Here is a 24430-nt window from a genome sequence, read left to right on the forward strand (position 1 = left end):
CCCATGCTAGGGCTTGAACCTTTACACTGGGCTACATTCCCAGCCACCCCTTCCTTTTTTTTTTTTTTTTTTTTTTTTTTTTTGGTACCAGGAGCTTGAACTCATGAAATCGCACTTGCCAGGTAGGCGATTGTGCCGCTGAGCTAAACCCACAGTCCCTTACCCCTTGTGTATTGAAAGAGGATCTCACAAAATTGCTAAATTACCCAGACAGGGCTCAAACTTGTAATCATTCTGCCTCAGGTTCCCAGAATATTGGCACTGTATACATGTGCCACTACACTGGCTTATGATTTTTATTTTATAAATGATAAAGCTAAGACATAGGTACATTAAACAACTCACAATGACCTCATAGCTAACTAGTGGCAGGGTTGGGATTTGAACTCAAGACTGTGGTTCTACACCAGATTATTAAGCCACGTACTAGCACATAGCCATGTTAGGTTTTCATAGCCCTGCACATTATGAGCAGGGCAACTGTGGTTAGAACTTTTAACAAAGGCAGTTTTCCAGTATCTATTGCAATTTTAAGATTACACATACCACTGGTCATGCAATTCCATTTGTAGAACACTGCAATGGTTAATTTTATGCATCAATTTGCCTGGGCTAAGGGATGCCCAGGTAGCTATTTCTGGTGTGTCCTCTGTCCATGAAGCTGTTTCCATAGACACTGGCAATGAAATCAGTAGACTGAGTAAAGAAAACTCTCCCTTCCCAGTGTGGGTGGGCATCATCCAGACTCCCGATGGAGCAAAGTGGGGGTGGAAAGGGAGCAAAGTCACTCTGTCGCCTGGAACCAAACATCCCTCTCTCCCATCATTGGACACCAGCGTGCCTGGTTCTGGAGCCTTCGGAGCTTGAGTCTTGCATGCATCAGCAGACTCCCACCCCTCATCCTTTCTCAGTCTTGGTCTTGGACCGGGAGGTACACCAGCCGCTCTCCCGCTGTCAGTGCTTTCCACTGGTTTTTCTGAGTCTCCAGTTTTGAGGTGGCACATGGCAGGACTGCTTGGCCTCCATTATTATGGAAGCCAATTCCCACAATAAATATCGCATATGTGTGTGTATACACCCATATACATATGTGTGCATATCCTATTGATTTTGATTCCCCGTGAGAAACACTCATGCATGTACATAAGGACAGATGTCCCAGTTGTAAATCCTAAATGTCTTTTTATGGGGCATGGCAAGATGTAGACAGGATGTTTGGCGACTTTCTTGTAGAACCTTGAGTCCCTATGTACTGATAAGGAAATACTACTGAGATACATTGTAACATGAAAAAGCTACTTGTAGAACCATTTTGTCAAAGGCCCTTTTGTATGAGTACAAGGACTGCCAGGATAAACTGTGAAAAGCGGTTTCCTCAGGGGTATGAGAGGAAAAAGGAGCAAATGGAAATATTTGCCTTTTCCTTTATCTACTTCTGAATTATTTTCATTCCTTTCAATGAACACCTATTGCTTTTATAATTTTCAAAAAGTAATATGGGAAAAATTAATGTTTTCAAGCAATTTTTAACGATATGTGAAAATACTATAACAAGTGGACAAATTAGAGCATGAAATTATGTATACAGTATGATCTCAGCTTCAGAAAAATGCATTTAAAATCCAGGAAGGAAATATATCAAAATGTTAACAGGGACTGCCTCTGGGTGGCAGGATTACAGGTGTTGGTTTTTGGTTTCTAAAAATTTTTTGCCTGCCTTTACTTTTCTATACATTCTAAATGTGCCTTATTGCTTTTGTAATTAGAAAAAAGCAGGCATGTCTGCCAAAACCATGTGGTGGGCTGTGAAGAGGGTGGCTGAAGCCTGGGAACAGTATCAATGCAGGCCCAGCTGCCTGCGTGGGGCTCACCAGCCCAGCACACTGTTCTTCACCAAAGGGAACTTTCCCAACTACAAGAGGACAGTGGAGGAGAAAACATGGGTTTTTTTCCCTTCTTGCTTTTCTGGTAAGATTGCAAGAGAAAAAAAGGAGAGTGAGACACCACAGGAAGGGCAGCAAAGAGGCTGAGGTCTCTGATGATGCCTGAGTCAGGCTGTGAAGGTGAGGGCATTCCTGCCCTAACCTGTTAGCATTTTTGCTACTGTCCTTTGTTTTTTGTGTGCTTGTTTGTTTGTTTGTGTGCTATATAGTTCAGACTGGCTTTGAACTCACTATCTAGCCCAGGCTGGCCTCTTTTTTTTGTCTTTTCCCTTTTTATCGGTACCAGGGATGGAACTCACGACTGCCTGCTTGCAAGGCAGGCGCTTATGCCGCTGAGCTAAATCCCCATCTGCCAGGCTGGCCTCTTAACTCATAGCAATCTTCCTGTCTCAGCCTCCTGGGTTCTGGGATTATAGACGTGCACCACCATGCCCAGCTATGTTTTGGTGTTTTGGACACGATCTTACTATATAGTTCAGGCTGGTCATGAGCATAAGATGTAACCCTAGCTGACCTCAAACTAGTGGCAATCCTTCTGTCTCAGCCTCTCAAATGCTGAGATGATCATGCTGGCAATTAGGTAAGATCTTAGATGTCCTAGGCATCCCAGATAAATCAGAAAGCTGTGGCCAGGTGTGGTGGGCCGCACCTGTGGTCCCAGCACTAGGGAGAAAGAGGCAGGAGGTTTGCCATGAGTTCGAGGTCAGCCTTGGCTACAGAGTGAGCTCAAAGCCAGCCTGAACTACATGGTGAGAGCCTGTCTCAAAAAAAAAAAAAAAAAAAAAAAAAGACAAAAACAAAAACAAACAAACAAAAACCCTCTTACCTGATTGACAGAGACATAATGAAAAAATTTTAGTTATAAAACATTAAGCTTAGAGCTGGCTGTGGTAGTGCTTGCCTACTATGATCACAACATTCTGGGAGGCTGAGGTAGGAGCACCTTAAGTACAAGCCTGGGTAATTTATTACTAGACTTTTTTACTTATTTGTTTATTGTTTTGTCCTGGGGGTTGAACTCACAACTTCACGCTTGCTGGGCAGGTGCTGTGCCAGTGAGCTGCATCCCTAGCCCAATCCTGGATAGTTTAGTGACTTAGTGGGACCCTGTCTCAAAATAAGAAATAAAAAGGGCTTGGAATGTAGTTCAGTACCAAGGCCTCAGGTTTAAGACCCAGTACTCCTGAACCCCAGTTAAATTCTGAACAGAGGTTGACATGCGCCTCCGTGATAGAAAATCAAAGCCAATTCCCAAAGCTGAGTCAATTCCCAGAGCCTCTGAATGGCCTAGAGGCTGAATGAACTTGGAAGTGAAGCCCACAATGACCTCAAAGATACACTGTGCATAGTCCTTTCAGCCTTTCCTAAAGGACCAGTGATCATTCACCAAAATAACCATGCACATGAGAAAAAAGGGAACAGTAAATATTTGTACTTCTCACAGGATTTTGGATACTTGCTCTGGATTGACAGCAATTCCTGGGACCACAGTGCTTTGTAGTGCCACAAGTCAGAATAAGAACTTTAGGAGTGGCAGTTTGTAGCCACCCCAGAGCCACTACCTTCTCTTTTATCCAGTTAGCAGAACACAGGTTTGTTTAGGTATTGGGGGGTCATAGCTTGATTATCTTCAACCTTAGATGGTGAACATGGGTTGGTCTACATCTGCCTGGATCACTTTAGACCAACAGGTGTATGGGGAGCCCATGCTGGGGCTTTGGAATAAGTTGGCCTTAATCTTTGTCATTCAAGGTGCAGAGTGGTCCTGGAGTCCATTCTGGGTATCCTGGACAATAAGCTAGCTGGAGCCAGGGTCCCCCTCCCTTGGTAGGAGTGCTGCCCCTAGGCCAAGAAGATATTGTCCCCTGCTGGGCAGCAGCACAATGGCCTGTGACTTAGTTGTCTGGGTGCAGCTGGCTCTCTCAGAGGCCTCTCTGCTGCCACACTCCATCCACACAGCTTGGCAGCATTTCCCCAGATTTCTCTACAGAGCTGGAGAAGCTGAGCAGGGGTGTGGCCCCTCTGCAGGGAAGAGAGGGAATGTTAATTGCCACGGGCTGCCTGATATTTCCCAACCTGTCTCAAAGGCTTCACAAAGTGCTGTGGGTCAAATGGGCCAAACTGCGAAGCTGTTTCCCCTGCAGCCTGGATTGGCTAAAGGGCTTCTTTTAGTCTTACTTTCTAGTACGAAGTCATCCACAGGGACCTGGGAGCCTTCATGGCAACACAGCCTCTACTGCGGGCCCCAGAGCACTCCGTCCCAGGCACATTGCTGTGGGGTGCTGGCACACAGGCCTCTCTTGCCCTTGTAAGCACCCCTTTCCCTAAGAGAATCTGCTCCTTAACCCAGACCATGGGGAACCGAGACTCAATCCTGAGTGTGACCCCTACATCGAGCCAGTCTTCAGGACACTGCCAGAAAGGGACACCAAATAAGGTCTCAACTCTTTTTAGTCTCTGGATGGAGATGATGAGGAGGCAATTTGCGTAGCTATAGCAACTCTCTTGCCAAATGAGTGGAGTTACTGATATCTGCAGAGTAACAGCAGAATGAAGAAGGAATCCGAGGGGATTCCTGGTAGTTTTTTATATTCTGAATTAACCAAGCCTATAATTGTCCTTCCTTTGAATTTCTTGTTGTGTTAGTTGAGTTTCTGTTATAGCTAAAATCATCCTAATTTATGCAAGAGGTCAAGTTATACCATTTTTTCCTTAAACGATGTGATTTACCAGTAAAAATGGATTATCATAAGCCTAATGAACCCTGACTGACATGTTTGAAATTTTGTTGCGATTTCTTCTTTCTCATCATCTTCTCCTCCTCCTCCTCCTCCTCCTTCTTCTTTCTCCCTCTCCCTTTGTCTTTCTTTTTATCCTTGAAATAAAATGGATTTGGAAAAAAAATACGCCTAATCAAGTGGTGATTTCATTTACTCCTGGTATTCAGAATCATCTCTTTTCTGGATCAAATAAACACCACCTCTTACATTTCTTTGCAATCATTTATTTAGCCCTTCTTTTCTCTTTCGTCAGATGAGCCCAGAACACTGAGAACTGTTTTATTTTGTGCAACAGGGAGAGCAGCACACCCTCACAATCTAGTTCAGGGTTATGTTAACTTTCTGTCTCTGCTACAATTTCATTTGCAGAGACTTTGCCTGTCTCACTATCTCACAAGATATATGAGTTCCTGCTTTGGTCATGACCCAATGGGGATCAGCCCTGAAGATTAGGAAGTAGCAGTGCCCTAGCTGTTTTTCTGAGACTATGCATGCTGGAGAGTAGGGAAAAATTCCAGGGACTACTACCTCAGTAAAAATTTTTACCTTTGTAAAACTTTGGGGCTCTGGAGCTTAAAATATGGCTCAGTGGTAGAACACTTGGCTTCATGTGCAAGGTGCTGGATTCAAACCCCAGCAGCACATTAAAAAAATAATAATAAGAAATGGGGCACAGGAGATAGTAGTCTGAGGCACATTGCAACAGCAAGTCCAAAGCAAAAGGCAAGTCACTGTAGGTTGCATCTGTCCATCCCCTGAGAACGAGGGACAGTACTTAGCTAGCCTTTGGGGATTTTTAAGGACACACACACACAGCAGAACTGGGTGAGCTACTCCCATCATTTACTGACTGACCTTAAGTTTGCCAGTCTGACTCAATGCAAGAGAAGCTCTTTAGGGGGCCCAGGCCACAGGGAAAGCAGCTCTGTCACTGGACAGAGGTTCTGAAAGGCTTTGGATACTTCCTTTGTGGAGAAAAGTGCATCTCTTTTCACAAATAATTATCTCCCTTTTAAGGAAGAGCTTGTGACTTATGTGGCAATGCTGGCCCTGTTTGCCTTCAAACACCTTCTTGCTGCTCTGCTCTGCTAGGTGACCCAGGAGAAGCTGGGCTTCCTGGCCAGGTCATCTGTATCTGGGAATCCTGGTTCAGTTTAGGCTGATTGGTTAATGAGAGATGCATCTGGGAAACTGGAAGATCTCACTAGATTGCCCAGGCTTTAAACTGGTAATCCTCCCGTCTCAGCCTCCTGTGTAATTGTAATTACAGTCATGTGCCACCACACCCAAGACTTTTTAAGATTCACATTTAAGTGAGGTCATGTGGTGTCTGTCTTTTATGCCTAGCTTATTTCACTTAATCTGATAGCCTCTGGGTTCATCCATGTTGTTGCAAATTCTAAGATTTCCTCATTTTTAAGGGCAAACAATATTCCATCATTCAGAGCTACTGCATAGTTTTATCTGTTCATCTGTTGATGGACCCTTAGGTTGATTCCATATCTTGGCTGTTATGAATAATGCTGAAGTGAATACAGGAGTACAGGTATCCTTTGACATACTGATTTCAATTCCTCTCCAAGTAGTCCAGGAAATGGGATGGCAGAGTCGAAGGTATCTGTATTTTTGGTTTTTAAAGGAGCCTTCAGTCCATCTCTCATTGTGGCTGAACTTAGGAGAGTCTGTAGTTTGGAAATGGTCCCAGGTAACACCAATTTCAGGGCAGATCTGAATAGTTAGGCCCTCAGGCCATTAGGAACATCTTCGAGAGGGAAGCACCTGCCCTCTTTAGTGCTGGGACCCTTGTGCTGTGCAGCTCCAGCACTAGGAAACATTTGGTTCTTTAGGGTGACTCACTCCACACCTGAGGATGCGTTTCCGAACACTGATGGAGTGAGGATGAGAGTGGACATCAGGTTCCTGGCAGGAAGGTGATTACATTTATGGAACTGTGAGCATCTGAATTTTTTTCCTCAGTACTGGGGGTTTTCCTTAGGTCCTCACACATACCAGGTGAGTGCTCTACCACCAAGCTACATTCCTAGGCTTTTTCTGTTTTGTTTTGGTTTGTTTTGGTTTGGTTTTGTGGTGGGCTCTAAGTTGCCCAGGCTGGCCTTGAATCTGTGATCCTCCTGCCTCAGCCTTCATAGTAGTTGGAAATATAGGCATGAACTACTGCACCTGGCTGATATACCTACTCTTTGTGTCAGAAGGGAGTGTCCTTGTGTCGGTGACAACACTGTCATTTTGGAAATGTGAGAATGAGAGGACTTGTAGAGTGGCTGCCAGGTAGCCCTGTCCTTCTTCTGCTGTCTGGGTTGTGGGTGCCTCTGCGATGGGAGCCTGGGGGCAGGGAGCGTGCCTTCCACTACAAGCCAGGAAGTTGGGGCCCTCCAGCCTCCCCTGAAGCATGGATATGGACTCCTGTCCTAGGCTCACTGGGAGCAGAGGCACCTGCTCTGGACTTTGCTCTTCTGGTTCAGGAGGGGGCGCATTGCAGAAGAGGGGACAGTGAAACAGAGCTTTTAAGGCCAAGAATTGCCACAGGCTGGCAAGCTGGGGTTTGGGTAAACATACAGGAATCCAGATGTGAAGACACTTTTTTTGGAGCAAGAGAGGAACAAGAAGTCTCCCTGTGTAGTACAGGGTGCTTTGAACTCCCTATGTAACACAGACTGACATTGAACTCCTGGTGATCTTCCCGGCTCAGCCTCCCAAGTACTTGGATTACAGGCATGCACCACACCTGGCTAAGAAACTATAAATTGGGTGAATGACATTAATCATGCATGTTGGGGTCAGAGCAGCCTATAAAGGAGTCAGAAGACCCAGGTTCAAATATGGACCCTGTATGGTATGACCTTGGACAAGTGCCTAATGCCTCTGGACCTTGGTCTCCTTCCCACAAAGAGAAACCATTACTAGTGACTTGCCAAGCTCATAGAGTGAGGATCAAGTCAATCATGGCTAGAGAAATGAATGAGAGGCAAAGTCCAGGCTGAGGGAGCCTGAAGAGAATGAAGAGCAAAGAGCATGGGGAGGAAGTAATCTGATCAGGGCCCGATTCTTGCTGCCTAAAGGGCAGGGTAGTTTGAGGGAGCAGAGGTTGGTGGGAAGCTTTTCACACCTGACAGCAGGCAGGTGTCAGCAGGAGCGGAGGACCAGCTAGGAAAGGAGGGGCCTCAGTTCCTCCTCTTTCAAGTCTCCAGAGGGTTTTCCTAACACTTCAGAGTGCCTGCTACAAATGCCTGTGTTACTTGCTTTGTCTAGTTGAGCAATGTCTTCTGTCACATCTCTTTTTTTTTTTTTTTGTCTTTTTCGTTTCGCTACCAGGGATTGAACTCACGACTGCACACTTGCAAGGAAGGCGTTTATGCCGCTGAGCTAAATCCCCAGCCCCCACATCTTGATTTTTAAGTTTCATCTCAGAAAGTAACTCCGACTTCACTTTGGGGGAACTCTGCCAACACCCAATGCTTCTTCATGCAGACCATATTGAACCTGGCCCGTCAGCCTTGTGTAGAGAGGGAGAGAGACGCTTTTGTGCCCAGCTGCTGCTGCTGCTGCTGCTACTGCTGCTGCTACTGCTTCTGCTTCTTCTTCTCCTCCTCTTCCTTTTTTTTTTTTTTTTTTTTGGTACAGGGAATTGAACTTAAGATCTCACTTGCCAGACAGTGCTGTGCCACAGAGCTATATCCCCAGCCCCCAGCAGCTTCTTCTTAACATTCTTTATCCAAATGTTATCCCTTGGATGATCCTCAGAACTTTAAGGTCATCATACCCAAGCAGACTTCATTACTTTTCTTAACCAATCCTTCCTTCTCCTTTGTCTCTCGATCTTGGCCTCCCCTTCCTGGCCACCATATAGGACACTGCCTTCCTGTTTGCATTCCAAGCTGTTGCTAGAGCCACACAATGCAGGGAGCCTTGGACAATTACCAATGATACAGTGGAAGCTGTGACTATCTGCAAGCGACTCTAGTCTGTGACCTCCTGGGAAGGAAGTAACTGCCCACTATGTAGGACTAGAGCCCAGCAGGAATCCAAAGTGCACCTTGCAGATTGCTCACTGACTAGGACATGACTCATTCAGCCTGGGAGATCTCACCCTCAACCCACTAAGTGATGTCCCTAAGCAGAGATTCTGAAAAGCACAAAAGCACCCCTCATACCTGCCAAGGATCCATTCTATGCCCTCTGAAACCCCTGTGGGGTCCCCTCCTTCCTGCTCCCCTGCCCCAAGAAGACTGACCTGCCTTTGGACTTAGGGAGGGACTCCAGCTTCTCCTGTCCTTCCATGGTGAAGTCTGCGCCCATGTGCACACATGCACACACCTCAGTCCTCTGGGACTATCTGCCTGGCCCTGCAGAATTGGGGCTGAGCCCCTCAGCCTGGCTCTACACCCTCACAGTCAGTCTGGCAGCTCTTTCCTTCTCTTTCCACATTTTCCTCTGCAGTGCCGCCTGCCCTGCTCCAGCCAGATCTATCCGTGTGGATCCTGTGTTGGAGAGACCAGTTCATGTCACATGTTCTTTCAATTTTGTGTCATCACCATCCGGTGACCCTTATGAATAATATACACTACACATGGTCAGCTAAAAATAAGACCATAAGCGCAGAGCTCGGGGTTCCCATGGTATAAATTCCTGACGTAGGTGCGAAAGGAAGATTGGGACCCTGACCAAGTGTCTCTGTGCTGCTGGGGCAACAGTGGAGCAGAGCAGTATCTGTCCCCCAGCTGAGTCATCCCTGCTGAGCTGGCCAAGCTGGTTCCAGCAGTGTCACCTTCCAGCAAAGGAGTTCTGCTATCCCCTGGCTGGGAAATTCTAGAGGTGACTGTGTGGCCCCAGGGCTTTGATGGACCATCACAGGCACTGATGTAGACGAGAGGAAGTGAAGGAAAGGAAATGGGTCACATCCTTGATCTGGGCCCAGAGCTGGCCTGTGAACCCAGACCATGGCTTTAGGATTTAGGGAAGGGTAGAAGACACCGGAAGTCAAGAAGAGCAGAGGATCCTTAATGGAAGGGAAAGGCAGATGTGAACAGACAGCTAAGAAGCTGCCCATCCTGCCCCTCCTTTTCCCTCTCTTGTGTTATTTAAATGAGTCCAGATTTTATTTTTGTTCAAGTATGGTGAGGCCTTTTTTTTTTTTTTTTTGGTACCAGGGATGAACTCAGACTGTGCTTGCAAGGCAGGCGCTTATGCCGCTGAGCTAAATCCCCAGCCCAGGGCCAACTTTGTTTTTTTTTTTTTTTTTTGTCTTTTTCCTTTTTATTGGTACCGGTGATCGAACTCACGACTGCCTGCTTGCAAGGCAGGCGCTTATGCCACTGAGCTAAATCCCCAGCCCCCGGGCCAACTTTCTTTAGGGGAAAAAGTTTGTTATTGGGCATGGTGATGCACACCTATAAATAATCTCCCCATTGGAGGGGCTGAGACAGGATTGCAAATTTTAGACCAGCCTAGACTACACAGCAAGATTCTACCCCACACCTCAAGAAAAAAAAGGAAAAGAAAAAGTCATTTGTTACAGTTCCAAAGAGGAGGCATGCAGGGTACCCCATGCCAAACAGGGAAGCAGCTGGAGGCAGAAAGGCAGAGAAGCCCATCTTCCAGGTCACTGGGCAGGATAGAAGGGATGAGGGTGGATGCAGGATTGGCTGGTTTGTGTAGGACAGGTGAACACATAGGCAAAGGACTGCAGTCTCCAAGGATTAGCTAACCCTGGCACGGAGGCTATCAGAAGCTAAATAGCAAGCACAACTGGCATGGCTGCAGGGCTGTCACCTCTCTGAAACCCCTCCTTAGAAGCAGCTAGGGGAGGAAGGCCAAAGGAGCAATGACAGTAGGGTGCTCCCCCTCCAACTGAAAACTTACACTGCCACCTCTCATAGGCTTCAGTTCTACTTCATTGGTTACCACTGCATGACCTCAAGCAAGCAGCTTCTCTCGGAGTCCAAGGACTGTGCAGGGTTTGCAATGAAGCTTCCCATTTAGGCTTCTGTCACTGCCTTTGATGCCACTGGAGCCGCCTGGAGGGTGCTAGCCGCACCCAGACCTTCAGAGACCCAGGCCTGGGCCACACACAGAAAGTTGTGGGTAGCTGGCAAGACCAAGAGAAGTGACAGTCTCACAGGGATGTTTCAGGTAATGGTAGAGAGACGCCAGAGCAAGGTCACAGCACTGCAGGCTGGCAGAAACCAACACTCACCTTCAGGAAGGCCAGTGGCCCTGGGTGGGCAGTGAGCATTACAGCTAAACAGTGGGCTGGGAAGGCCACAACACAGAGTGGCCCCAAAGCATGAGATGCCTTTCTGGTGCCACAACCAGGAGGCTGGCACCTCCTGATTGTCCACGGATCCCCTGTTACCCTTGTACTGAAGTCAGGGGATGATAAGGTTTAAACACGTAATACACAGTATGTGCTGCCCTTTTGGGCTCTGGATGAGAAATACATTCAATGGAAATGTCCTATGTTTTTCAAGTCAGCAGGTCCCTGTCCATTCTAGACTAGAAAATGGACTATTTACCCATGGAATACTGGACTTTTTTTTTTTTTTTTTTTTTTTTTTTGGTTTGAGATTTTTTTTTTTTTTGAAAGTAGTAAAAATGCAACAGCACAAGTCAGAACAAAACCAATCGAGACAATGCAGTGAAATTGCTAAAGGGTTTCACAGTAGAATATTGGGATAGCAGTAATAGATAACATGCTATATCTCCTTAACTTCACAATAGTTGTCCAGTAAATTAGGTATAGCAAAATCAAACCAATTGAGAGTACTGAATACAGCAAAAGCAACATAACAAAACAGTGAAAACCACCTTTGCCTTCAAACAGTAAAAGGCAATCCTCCATATTTGCTATACTGCATATGGTCATCCTCCCAAGAGATGCTGAGACATCTATCCCCAGTAGCTATAGGGGGAAACGGTGCTTGATTTTTCAGCCCACAACTCAGTAGGCTCACAGGTAATGGTTCTCCTCTTGGCCCACTCCGCGGGCGCTTACCAAGAGGGCAGGTGAATAAGCTGCCTGAGTCCCACCATGGTCGGATCTTGGGAGCACTGCTTCTTCTCCTGAGATGGTCTTACTGTAAAGTGCAGGCTGGCCTCAGACTCATGACAATCTTTCTGCCTCAACCCTCAAGTGCTGGGATTACAGGCACATGCCACCATGCTGGACTCAAAACTGGACATTTTTAAAAATAGGCTTGTTTTTCCTGGCCATCCCATTGGTCCAGCTTCCACAATGCTAAAAAACTGTAATTCCTCTCCTGGAATTACCTTGATTCTGATCCTGATGACTTCCCTGCACAGGGAGACTTGAAGATTTTCTCAAGACAGAGAACATTCCAGGGAGGTGATTTCACAGAACAGTGGCCAACACCCTTGTCACCCTCACTGCCAGCCAGCACCATGAATGCATAAATCCCAACCTCAAACTCTAGGGCACTGTTTACAATGCTTGGCTTATCCTGCCTAGATTTTCTTGAAGAATGCAAAATCAAACCTTCCCATATGCCTTTAAAAATGTACACTACAAACTCCAGTTGTCCTAGTAACATTTTCACGCTGCCTCGTTGTCTTTTAGGTATTTTGGTGCTAATGGACCATCAGTTACCATGAGAACAGGAGTGGTTTTAAACAAAGTGAATTCAGTGCTTTGTGCCTTGGGAAAAACAAAACCCACAACCTGGGGGACAGCCTGGCCAGGCAGAGAGCTCAACACCAGGACCCTGGCAAATCTCGCTGGTGGAGCTGGAAACCACTGGCTTTGTTTCACCTGGTGTTTGAATTTTGTTTTGAAGAATATATGCTTTATTGATTGGTCAGTTGATTGATTCAGTTGCTTTATGTGATCCTTGGACCATTAGTTTTGAATGCAGGTTACTACCTTCATCTTTGAGCACAGCTAACCCCTCCACAAAACCAGGATACTTCCCCATCCTGATGCCACCCGACCTGGTGTCCCTGTTGTTTCAGACCCGAGGTCTGTGTGTCCATCCTTCCTTCAAGGCAGCTGTGAAAACTGTAAGGTCTTTAGTTCAATGACATAACGTGTTCCTGCAGCACTCCCTGCACTGTGCTGCTTGTTAGCTATTTTGACTTTAAGCTTTTTATTCTGATGTAAGAATTAAGTTTTAGCTGACAATTTAAATAGTTAACTCCACATGATTTATGAGGGAACATGAGTGTAACCCCATCTGAATGGCAGCCTGTGGCAATGGTATGTTCTTTAATTTGCACACTAAGATGCCTTGTATAGTTACCATGTGCTAGGCACTGGGCTATCCTGGTGACATTATTATTATTATTATTATTTTGAGACAGGGTCTCAGTATGTAGCCCTTGTTGGCTTCAACCTGGTGGCAATCCTCCTGTCTCAGCCTAGCGCTGGGATTATAGGAGCACACTCCCCCCAACACATTATTATCTCATTTAATTCTTATAATATCCTATCAGGTAAGTCTTTTTTGGCACTTCAATTTTACAATTGAGAAAACAGTCACAGATAAATTAGACAGCTTTAGCCCAAGGTTATGCATCTATTTATGCAGGGGCGAGCCTTGCTTTGCAACCATGACTTAATTAACTCCCAAGCCTACAAATCTGCTTTCAATAAAGCCACAACTAAGTGACTGGCTTTGCACATCTGTGCAAACTCAAGTGGCAGATGGCTGCCCATTCTGTGTGTAGCTGTTCAGTCACTGGGTGCTGTCTGTTTTTACTGCCACACTGCTCACCTATCCAGGTAGACACAAACCCAGGACTCCCTATGAGAACTGAGTCACTGCAATACTGCAAGGTCCCATAAATCAATCCCAGTCCTTTGGAAAACACACCCCCACCTCTTTTAGGTGAGCATGCAGCGCGTGTACACACACACACACACACACACACACACACACACACTCTTATGTATTTGTTTTCTTTTTTTTTTTGTCTTTTTCCTTTTTATCGGTACCAGGGATCGAACTCACGACTGCCTGCTTTCAAGGCAGGTGCTTATGCCACTGAGCTAAACCCCCAACCCCATGTATTTGTTTTCATACTGTAGACTGAACCAGGGCTTTGTGTATGCTAAGCACACACCCTATCCAGCTACTTCCCTGGGCCCCAGATGCATTTTTAAAAACATTTGACCAGGCTGTGTAAACGGACATTCTGTAGAGCTGAGAGAAGTGGCAATGGGTACAACCAAACTCCAGCACACAGACAGGCTTTACTGATGATGAAAATCCTGCAAATTAATACAGTGCATGCTTATTTTGTTGTTGTTGTTTTAGCCAGGGTCTCACTTTGTACACCAGGCTGGTCCTGAACTTGTAGCAATCCTCCTGCCTCAGCTTCCCAAATGCTGTGATTACAGGCATTTAGCATGCCTGGCTTAATGTAGTGTACTTCTGCATGCTCCATTTAAGTAAAAAATGAGGAGGAGGAGGAAGAGGAATAGATAAAGGAGGAGAAGGGGAAGAAAAAGAAAAGTAATCCTATAAAAGGATTACTTGCCTCTAGTATTGAGGATTAAACCTGGGGATGCAGCGCCACCAACCTACATGTCCAGCACATTTTTCTCTTTTGAGACAGAATCTTGCAGGAGACCTGGCTTCTTTGCTTTATGAGGCAAGGACATGAAACAGGCCTGCAGGTTGCAAGGATGCCACGGGGTGCAGTGTGAGAGGTGTGGGCTTCTGTCCTCAGGATCCCCTTCACCCAAAGTTGCTCTTCCATCCAGGGACGCTTTTTCTGCACCTGTTGCCTATCCCCTTTCAACCTCTGCTAGAGATCTAAAACAAAGTGTGGATTTTCAATTTTGATTAGAGTAAAACATAGACAACCTAAATCTTAGCATTTTAGCCATTTGAAGGGCATCATCTAGTGGCAGTAACAGACTCACATTGTGCATCTCAGCCCTGTGTATCTTCCCAAACTCAAACTCTGCCCAGTAGACAGAAACTTCCTGTCCACCTCCCCAGCCCCTGCTTATTGCGAGTCTGTCTCTGAGACTCTACCTGTTTTAGATTACTTATGCAAGTCAATCTATAAGCCTTTTCCATTTGTGTCTGGGTTATTTCAGTTAGCATGTTTTAAAGAGGCTCATTCAAGCTGTAACACAAGAATTTCATCCATTTTTTATTTTGGTTTGTTTTTTTTGACAGGGTCTCACTATTAGTTCAAACTGGCCTTGAACTTCAGACAATCCTCCTGGCTCAGCCTCCTGGCACTGGGATTACAGGTGTGGGTCACCACAACCTACTGGAGAATTTCATTCATTTTTAAGACCAGATAGTATTTTATTGTAGGTCAGGCATGATGGTGCATGCCTGTCATCCCAGGCTTGATATAAATGCTTCGTGTGTATATAAATATGTATTCATATTATTATTCTATATAGTGTGCAGAGACAAATGCAACAGAATGTTAATTTACAAATCTAGGTCAATGGTTCTTGAGTGGGGGTGATTCTTGTCTCATGGGGGACATCTGGCAAAGTAGAGACATGTGGCTGTCATGGCTAAGTGAGTGTGCTGCAGTGTCTGGCAGGTGGGAGGGAGGCTGGCGGCACAGGCACCTCAGCAGGGTGTTGCCAGACACCCAGGACCCCAGGGCAGGGGCAGCCCCAGTGAGAGACCATCTAGCCCAAAATATCAAGGCCAAGGTTGGGAGCCCCACTCGAGGCAAAGGGCCTGGGTGTTAACTATATTTTGTTTCAAACTTTCTATAGATTTGAATTTTTTTTTTTTTTGTCTTTTTAAGACAGGGCCTTACTATGCAGTTCGGGCTGGCCTTGAGCTCACTTTGTAGCCCAGGCTGCTCTCAAACTCACAACGATCCTCCTGCCTCAACCTACCGAGTGCTCGGATTACAGGTGTGAGCCACCACACCTGGCTATAGGTTTGAAAATTTTTGAAACACAAAATGGGAAGCTGGGTCTTGTGGCACACACTGGGAATTCTAGCACTCAATAGGCTAAGCCAGGAAGAAAGCAACAAAATATTTTAAGTTGTTAAAATAAATAAATCAATGACAGAAGAAAAATGTGTGTGACAGAAAAATGAGGAAGCAAATAAAACTGAAAGCAGAAGTGAATCTTTTCTAGGATCTTGGCTAGAAGAGGAGACACACAAAATGAACGTGAGTGTCCACGGCCACACCGTCACCACACTCCCAGGCCCACAGGACTCACTCTGGATGTCCCTGTTCAGTTATACTTGACCCATCCCACCCCTGGAGCACAGCTGGGGGGCGAGTGGGAAGCACTGGGACTGCTACCCCATTGCTGCTGCAACAGAACTGCGCCTCACAAGAATGGGGTGTCCATGGGATCCTTCCTCCTGTCATATCCCAAAAAAGACAGAGCTCACTTTGAAGCTGAAGTTCAAAGCAAGCCAAAAACAGAACCATAAAATGGAGCTGAAGCTGTGGGAAAGCAGAAAACTACAGCAAGTTGTAGGGGTGACGGGTAGAGATGGAAGGCCAAATACTCTAGCCTGTAGAATCCCTGGTCTCACCACCACCGCACAAAAAGGAAGAACCACAACCCTGCTGCTGAGGTTCTCCGCACTGAAAGGGATCCTGTACACCTCAAGGGCTGGCCCCAAGGCGTCCAATTTAAATTAATTACAAGCAAATTAAATCAGTTCAGTTCTCCAGTAGCACGGCCACATTCCATGTGCTCAATTGCCACAAGTTGGTCCTGCCTACTGGACTGGAAGAGAACATATACTTATTTTGGCTTTTGAGACAGGGTTTTAGTATAGGCTGGCTTGCATTCACTATGTAACTCAAAGATGGCCTTGAACTCACAGCAATCCTCCTGCCCCAGCTTCCTGAGTGCTGGGAACACAGGCATGTACCACCACACAGGTCCTTTTGCTTACCTGCTGATGTGTCCAGCAGACTCACCACACTGGTGACACTCCTAAGTCTTCACCATGGTCTGTAGCTAAGTCTAAGCAAAGAGCTAAAAGAAAATGACAGGAGCTAGGGATTTAACACAGGGGCTCAAGCACTTGCCTGGTAAGGGTGGGGTCATGACATCCCTGGTACCAAAAAACAAAACAAAACAAAAATTAAAAAAAAAAGAGAATGAGAGAAAATACTTTCTGGTCACGTGTGGTGGTACACAGCTGTAATCCCAGCAGTTAGGAGGCTGAGGCAAGGAGATTGCTGTGAGTTCAAGACCAGCTTGGGTTACATAGTGAGTTTAAGGCCATCTTGAACTATTCAGCAAGATCTTATCTCAAGAAACAAAAAATTTTTTTCCATTCAAAAAACAAATCAAAGGAAGGTGAAAGCCTTGCCTAGCATGCACAAGGCCCAAGGTTTGAAAAGCAAAAACAAAAAAACAGCACCCAAGAGAGGGCTGTTTAAGGTAAGCCCAAGCATGTGCTGTGCCTTCTCCAATAACAAACCCCTTCTGCAAAAGAAAACAACTCGCGCAAACTGGAACTGCCTTGCCAGAGCAACGTTTAATTCTGACACAGAATTATGATGATAGTTTTAAAAAGTCCTATGAATTCCACCACACAGTGTAGGGATTACTCAAAACTCACTTCCCTTAACCCTTAAAAAAACTCTCCTTAGTTATACGTGAGTTAACTGAAGAAGTAAAAGGCATTTTTAAATCCTAATTTACCACTGAAAAGCACACTGAGCTTGCATTTCAAAATTTCTTCAGCAAAGTCTATTTTGCTTGCAGTCATCATCCTGTTATCTTCAACTCGCTCCTCCTAGGTCTTGTTCCTGCCCTTTTTCCCCTTGGGCGCACCGGGCCAGCGGAAACCTCGCAGGTGCAGGCACTCGGCTGCGTTGTGCGCGATGTAGTACAGGTTAAGCATGGCAGCCGGGCTCAGGATGTCCACCTCGGGCTTCTTCTGCTTCTTCCCGTGTGGCCTTCCTGTGCCTTTGCCTTTCTTCCCTTTACCTGGCTGTTGAGACAAATACAAATGCAGCGTGATGGGGGGTTAATTTCTGTAAGTTTGACATGATTTCTCACATTCCCTAAATTGTATTTAAGGAAAAAAAAAAGTTCTAAAAGGAAAAAATCCAAACAGCCAGAACAAAAAGTTCACGTGGAATGGAAGCTGTCAATGTGACAAGTGTTTATTGAACATCTTTTACTAAGAGACCCAACCTAATGCTAGGTGTGCCCTTGGTTGCATTCTGGTATTTTTGTTACTGTTTTATTCTTGTGACAGGGTCTTGCTATGCAGTTCAGGCTGTCCTTGAACTCAGTTTATAGTCCGGGTTGGTCTCACAGATCCTTCTGCCTCAGCCTCCTAAGTGTTGGGATTATAGGCATGTGTAATGATGTCCCGCAGCTTTATTTTTCTTGTATTATCAATCACACTTGATCTACCTGGAATAACTATATCACTGAGTGTGAGAATGTGTGTCTCTAAAGAGGTTTAAGAACAAAAAATCACATAAATATTTGACATTTTTATTCAAAGTTCTCATCTCTTTATAGAAATCGGCAAACTGATTCTAAAAGTTATATGGAAATGCAAAGGCATTGAAGGTCCAACATTTTTATTCAAAGTTCTGGTTTTTGTAAAAGTTTCTAAAATTCATATAGAAATAAAAGGGACTTTGAAGAAGGAAAAGTTGGAACACTAACACTACCTTATTTCAAGGGTTATTAGAAAAGCTGCAGTATCAAGATAGTATAGCAGTGGTGTCAAGAGCTAAATCGATCAATGGAACAGAATAAAAAGTCCAGAAACAGGTCTACACATATAAGAACAACTTATTTTCAATAAAAGTATAAAGGCTCTCAGTGAAGCAAGGATAATCTTTCAACATGTGGTGCTCTGTAATGAACAACCATTTGCAAAAAAAAAAAAAAAAAAACTAAATCAATATTTGTATTACATTAAAAGATTGCCTCAAAATGGATCATACACCTAGACATAAATCAAAGTATAAAACTAGAAGAAAATACAGGAGAAGATTTTTGTGGCCTTAAGGCAGGCAAAGATTTCTTGGATATGATGCCAAAAGTACAATTTATGAAACACAAGTATATAAGCTTATCATCACAATAATTATGCATAGTTGGGAGTGTTGGGGTCCTAACTGTAATCTAACTCTGTAATCCCAGCACTTGGGAGGCTGAGGCATGAGGACTGCCATAGTTCAAGGGTAGCCTGAACTACAAGTGAAATCCTGTCTTAAACATTTTTAAAAAATTACACAAGTACGAGAAATAAGACCCCAAAATGATATTATGTATTGAACTCTATAAAATCCTAGAAATAATAAAGTAGAGACAGAAACCAGCTGATCACTGGCTGCATAGTGGAGCAAGATAAGGCTGACTACAAAGGAACACAAGGAAACTTTCGGGGTGATGGAAGTCTATTATCTTGGTGGGGGGCACTGAGGATGAACCCAGGGCTTTCATACGGAGCTACATCTCCAATTTTTTTTTAAATTTTGAGACAGTGCTTCACCATGCACTAAACCAAATTCAGAATGGATCAAAGACCTGAATATTAAAACAGAAATATTAAATCTGCTGGAAGACAGAAAAGGTAAAAACTCTTGAAAACACTGGTGTAGGCAAAGACTGTATGACTAAAACCCCAAGGGCACGGGCTCTATCACAAAGAATCACTAACTGGGATCTCATCTTATTGGAAAGCTTTTGCACAGCAAGAAAAGTCACCAAAAGAGTGAAAAGACAACCCACAATGTGGGGAAAAATGTTTGCCAGCTGTTGTTCATACAAAGGATTACTATCAAGAACAGATGAGCAACTCAAAAAAATAAGACCTACCAAATTTAAAGACCCAATCCAAAAATGGGCATCTGAGATGAATACATACTTCTCAGATAAAGAAATACAAACAGCAAATAAATATGCGAAAAAACGTTCAGTACCATTGGTCATCTGAGAGATGCAAATTAAAACAACTCTGAGATTCTCTCTCACCTTTGAAAGAATGGCTATTTATCAAGAAATCAACCAGTAACAAATGCTGAAGGGGTTTTAGGGAAAAAGGAACCCTTCTCCACTGTTGGTGGGAGCGTAAACTGGTGCAGCCACTGTGGAAATCAGTATGGAGATTCCTCAAAAACTTAAGACTAAAATGGGAAGACTGGGTCCCATCCCACCCAGCTATTCCCCTTCTGGGTATCTTCCCAAAAGAATTAAAAACATCATACCACAGTTATAGCAGCACAATATGTAATAGCCAGATCTTGGAAACAACCTAAATGCCCATCAACTGAGGGATGGATAAAAAAGATGTGGTATTTTTATACAATGGAGCAGTCACAAAGGACAAACTTGAGACTTACAGGTAAATGGATGCAACTAGAGACCATACTTATAAGTGAAATAAATCAGACTTGCATGTGTAAACATTGTATTGTCTCCAAGAAATGTATGTATATAAATATGTATGTATATAAATACATATGTATATAAGTGTGTGTGTGTGTGTGTGTGTGTATATATATATATATGTATATATATATATGTATATATATGATAGTTAAACTAATTTCTCTTAGTTCATTGAAAAGAAAGGTTTGTGTTAATACTATTGGGACGATTAAATGCAGGTATCTCATACTCTGAGTAACCAAAAATAACAGCAAGTAATGTATTAACCATTGTTACCCTCTAATTATCCCGTTTCAAAATTTCTCTTTAAAAAACATTTTTTTGTTGAGACAGGATTGGTAAGTCACTACACTGCCCAGGCTGGGCTCGAGATTACAATCCTCCTGCTTCAGCCTCCCAGAGTGCTGGGACTACAAGTGTGCACCATAATGCTCAGATAAATTTATTACCTTAATAGCAGTGCTGGCTGAATGAATTGAAATGAATGTCAGACTTATCAAATTGTACATTTTAAGTATTTTAAGAAAATACAATTTATTGTGTATAGATTTTTCTCTTTTTGAGGCAGGATTTCTCTATGTACTTCAGGCTGGCTTTGAGCTCACTCTGTAGCCCAGGCTGGCCTCAAACTCCTAGCAATCCTCCTGTCTCAGCCTCCCAGAATGCTGGGATTATCCAATTCTGCATACTGATTATACTTTATAAATCTGTAAACTGTCACAGGGTAGCAGAGTGAACATCTGTGGTTTCTGGGCCCTTCCCATTCTTTCAGCTGGCTCTTGGCTGTTCTGGGACTCAGAACACAGGTCTCAACTTAAACTTGGCCAAATTCACTTGGCTCTGGCTGCTCTGGCCTTGTTTCGAGTACCCAGTCTTAACAATCTTCTCTCAGAGAAGGCCTTATACACAGTCAAAGGGACATAATTTGTGTTCTTCTCTTCCACCTGGCTTCTGCTCTCTAGAAAAACCTGACACAGTGACTATTCTGTCTAAAATGAGGGGGGCCATATAGTTTACTGTCTAAATAAGGACACATCAACTAACATGAATGTAAACCAGGACCATCCAAGCAATGGTCTTCCCGCCTGAGAACCTCCCTGCAGTATTACTGTTTCCTTACCTTAAGCACTTTCCACTATTTAACAGTGATTGTTTATGTATTTATTCTCTGTTTTCCAAGTCAGAGTTTTTATCTATACTTTTTTTTTTGTTGGTACCAGGGATTGATTCACTCACGAACCCGTACTTGCAAGGCAGGGGCTTACGCTGCTGAGCTAAATCCCCATCCTTTGTCTATACTTTTTAACTGAATTTCCTGTTCTAGATCAAAATCTGGCACACAGTAAAGATGAATAAATATTTATTTCATGAATAAACTCCAACTCAGATGCAATGCTAGGAAAGGATTTAGAAAACAAACATGGATTTCTGCCTTTCTGGATTGATTTCAAGATGCTTCCTTTATCTGTGCAACAAATATTTAACAAGCACCTGCAGTGTACCAGGCCCTGTACTGGATGCAGAGTAAAGCAGATCTGAGTTACTTGCTCGTGATGCTGGCAGGCCACTGAGGGGAAAAGGTATCGGTCACCTAATCACAAATACCATTTACTCACCAACTGTGCTGGGAAGGAGGAGCCGAGGAGTACATGGCAACACGACAGCACAGGATGGACAGGGACAGCAGGGAAGGGTCCCTGAAGAGTGGGCAGAGGGTGGAGAATTCCTAGGCAGGGCAAACAAACTCAAAAAGGCTCTGAAGTTGAAAATACAAAGTTGAAGGAACCAAGAAAGCAAACAAGGTCAGCATGGCCAGCCTGCTGGGAACCAGGGGACCACCGGGAAGAGCTAGTTGGGAAAGACAGGCAAGGTCAGGCCTGCAGACTGTTAACTACCACGGTGGACCTCTAACTGAGGAGCAGAGGGAAACTCTTAACTCAAAGGGCTTTGTAAACCATTCTGCTCCCATTCCCTCAGTCCTGAAAGAAAACAGCAGTACCCACCAGATAAAGTAACTCTGGAAAAACTCCACTGAAATCAAGAGTACTTGGGACTTCTACACTGAGGAACTGGAAGGACCATAGAGACTTACCAAATGTCTTTCTACACCACAATCGAATGGGGCAAGGTGCAAGGCTTTCAAGGCAAAGCCCCTTAAACTGAGGCTCAAAGGGCTACCGGCACTTAATTGAGCAAGAGGGAATAGGAGGGATTTGTGAGGGTTTTTTTTTTTTTTTTTTTTTTTTTGTCTTTTTGTCTTTTTGAGATAGGGTCTCTCTATGCAGTTTAGCCTGGTCTTGAGCTTACTTTGTAACCCAGGCTGGCCTCGAACTTCCAACGATCCTCTTGCCTCAGCCTCCCAAGTGCTGGGATTACAGGCGTGAGCCACCATGCTCAGCTAAAATGCTTATGCCTATTGAGCTAAATCCCTGGCTGTGAGCTGAGTCTTAAAAAGAACAGCAAGCTGAGCCTGGTGGTGCACATCTGTGATACTAGTACTTGGGAGACGGAGGAAGGAGGATCACAAGTCTGAGACCAGCCTGGGCTACAAAGTGAGTTCAAGGCCAGCCTTAAACTACACAGTGCAACCCTGTCTCAAAACAAAGCAATAGCTTCGGATGGATCAGGTGTAGGAAGCTTTTAGAACATGGGTCTACTGCAGGACGTCTATTTGGTTTCTTAAGCAGGAAAGATATATAGGTAGATAAAATACAAGAGATTGGAGAATGGACCTAGGAGGTCGCAAATGTGAAGGCTGAGAGACTGGTATGTTTGTGAATTCGGTGGGAGGAACAGAGCAGACTTTCTACCCCATCCCTGTTTTGGGGGACTGAACTCCGCGTTTCATCCCCAGAGTCCTCCTTCTTTTCGGTTTTTGAGAAAGGGTCTGGTTAAACCACTAACTTGTTCAAGCTGGGTTCGAAATTTCGATCCTCAGTCTCCCAGAGTGCTTGGGTTTACTGGCGCCACCACGCGCGGCTACTTTCTCCTGTGGAGTCTGCAGACTCCCACAGGGCAGCGGCAGATGAAGCCGGGGGGGGGGGGGCGCTCCCGGAGGTCCGGTACCCAGCCCTGGGCTTCCACACCGCGAGGATTCCTCTTCCCACACTGGCGCATCTTAGCCGGCAACCACAGGCGACCCGGGGTCCTCCCCACTGGGTCCCCGGCCTCCGCAGCTCAGCGGGTCGGACCCGCCCACCTACAGCGTCAGCCCCGGAGTCTCCCCGTCCGGCGGGCAAGATTACCATGGCCGCCTGTGTCCCACCGCGCGGCAGCGTGTGGCCTCGTCTCCCGACCCCGGCCGCAGGGGAGATCAGTTGCCGACCGGAACGGGCGCCCGGAGGTCCGAGGGCACTGAGGTGATCACAGCGGCGCCAAGCAGCGAAGCCCCGCGTGCCACGCCGCGCCGAAGCGCGCGCCCAGAGGCCGCCGTGCCCCGCGCACCAACGGCGCCTGCGCGCACCTGTCGCTCACCGTTGCCGAGACGACGGGGGCGGGGCGAACCTTGGCCTGTACGGACAGCGGCGAGCCGGCTGGGCGCGAGGGCTGACTTGCAGTCTTGAGCTCAGCTCTTCTGTGAGAGGCCGCCTGGGACCCCACGAGCGCCTGTGAAAAACTGAAGTAGGGACTCTGAGGAGCCACACGCGACTAGCTTGCAGGAAATGTTTGCACAGGGTGGGCTGCGGGCTCGGAGAGGTGTGGGAAGTCTGAATCCGGGAACGATTCTGCCTCCAGCGCTGCAAGTTTGTCTTAGCTGCTTCCGCCAGGCGGGGGAGAGGTTTCTCGTTTCTTTTTCACTTTTGCCACTCGTTTTTTATTCAACGAGCAGATGTGACGTGTCTGCCCTGTGTTGAACGCCCCCTAGGTTGTGGAAGTGAGACCTGAGCCAGACGTGAGACAGAGCTCTTATGTTTAAGGGCTGAAGGGGTAGAGGAGGGGCGAAACAGCGCGCGACAGTCAAGTGACAAGTGCTTTGCGGTGGGGTGCAGTGGGTATGTCACATTGATGTGACGGCCAGGTGGTTTCATTTGAGTTTTTGCGAGCTAGGTATGGCGCTCAGGACTTGCTAGGTAGTGCTCTGCCACTGAGTGGCCCCAGCCCCTGGGTAGCTCCCGTAGCCTGGTGTTTGGAAAAGCCTCTCTGAGGAGGGAAAGTAGAAGCTGAGATCAGGACAAGAAGCAGGCAAGAGGCTGTGGGGGACTTGTACAAACCAGAGCAGACAATAAGGTGATTTTAAAACTTCAGCTCTTAGGAATCTCAGCCCTTTCCATCCAAAACACTTCTCAACAGCATTCAGGAAGCCGAGGCAGCTTTACTCATGTCGTGTCCTCTACCCAGAATGCCGC

General features: G+C 45.5%; 1 protein-coding gene across 1 annotated transcript; it reads right to left on the bottom strand.

The window, feature by feature from the left end:
* Positions 1-17180: 17180 nt before the first annotated feature.
* Smkr1 (small lysine rich protein 1) lies at positions 17181-23552 on the bottom strand. Its single transcript, XM_005006056.4, has 3 exons — positions 23330-23552; positions 21701-21781; positions 17181-17658 (listed from the first exon to the last, which is right to left on the bottom strand). Exons 1-3 carry the CDS (start codon positions 23330-23332, stop codon positions 17461-17463), a joined length of 282 nt encoding a protein of 93 aa, XP_005006113.1. The 5' UTR covers positions 23333-23552; the 3' UTR covers positions 17181-17460.
* Between the last annotated feature and the right edge of the window lie 878 nt (positions 23553-24430).

The sequence above is a fragment of the Cavia porcellus genome, unplaced genomic scaffold (genome assembly GCF_034190915.1).
Source record: "Cavia porcellus strain 051 isolate PalLab524CR breed Dunkin Hartley unplaced genomic scaffold, mCavPor4.1 scaffold_2, whole genome shotgun sequence".
Taxonomy (NCBI): domain Eukaryota; kingdom Metazoa; phylum Chordata; class Mammalia; order Rodentia; family Caviidae; genus Cavia; species Cavia porcellus.

Bases quoted from the DNA above. Each gene is read 5' to 3' on its own strand.
- Smkr1 (XM_005006056.4), bottom strand. The intron at 17,659-21,700 runs GTGAGTAAATGG...TTGTCTCAACAG, and splicing joins CCTCCTTCCCAGCACAGTTG to CCAGGTAAAGGGAAGAAAGG.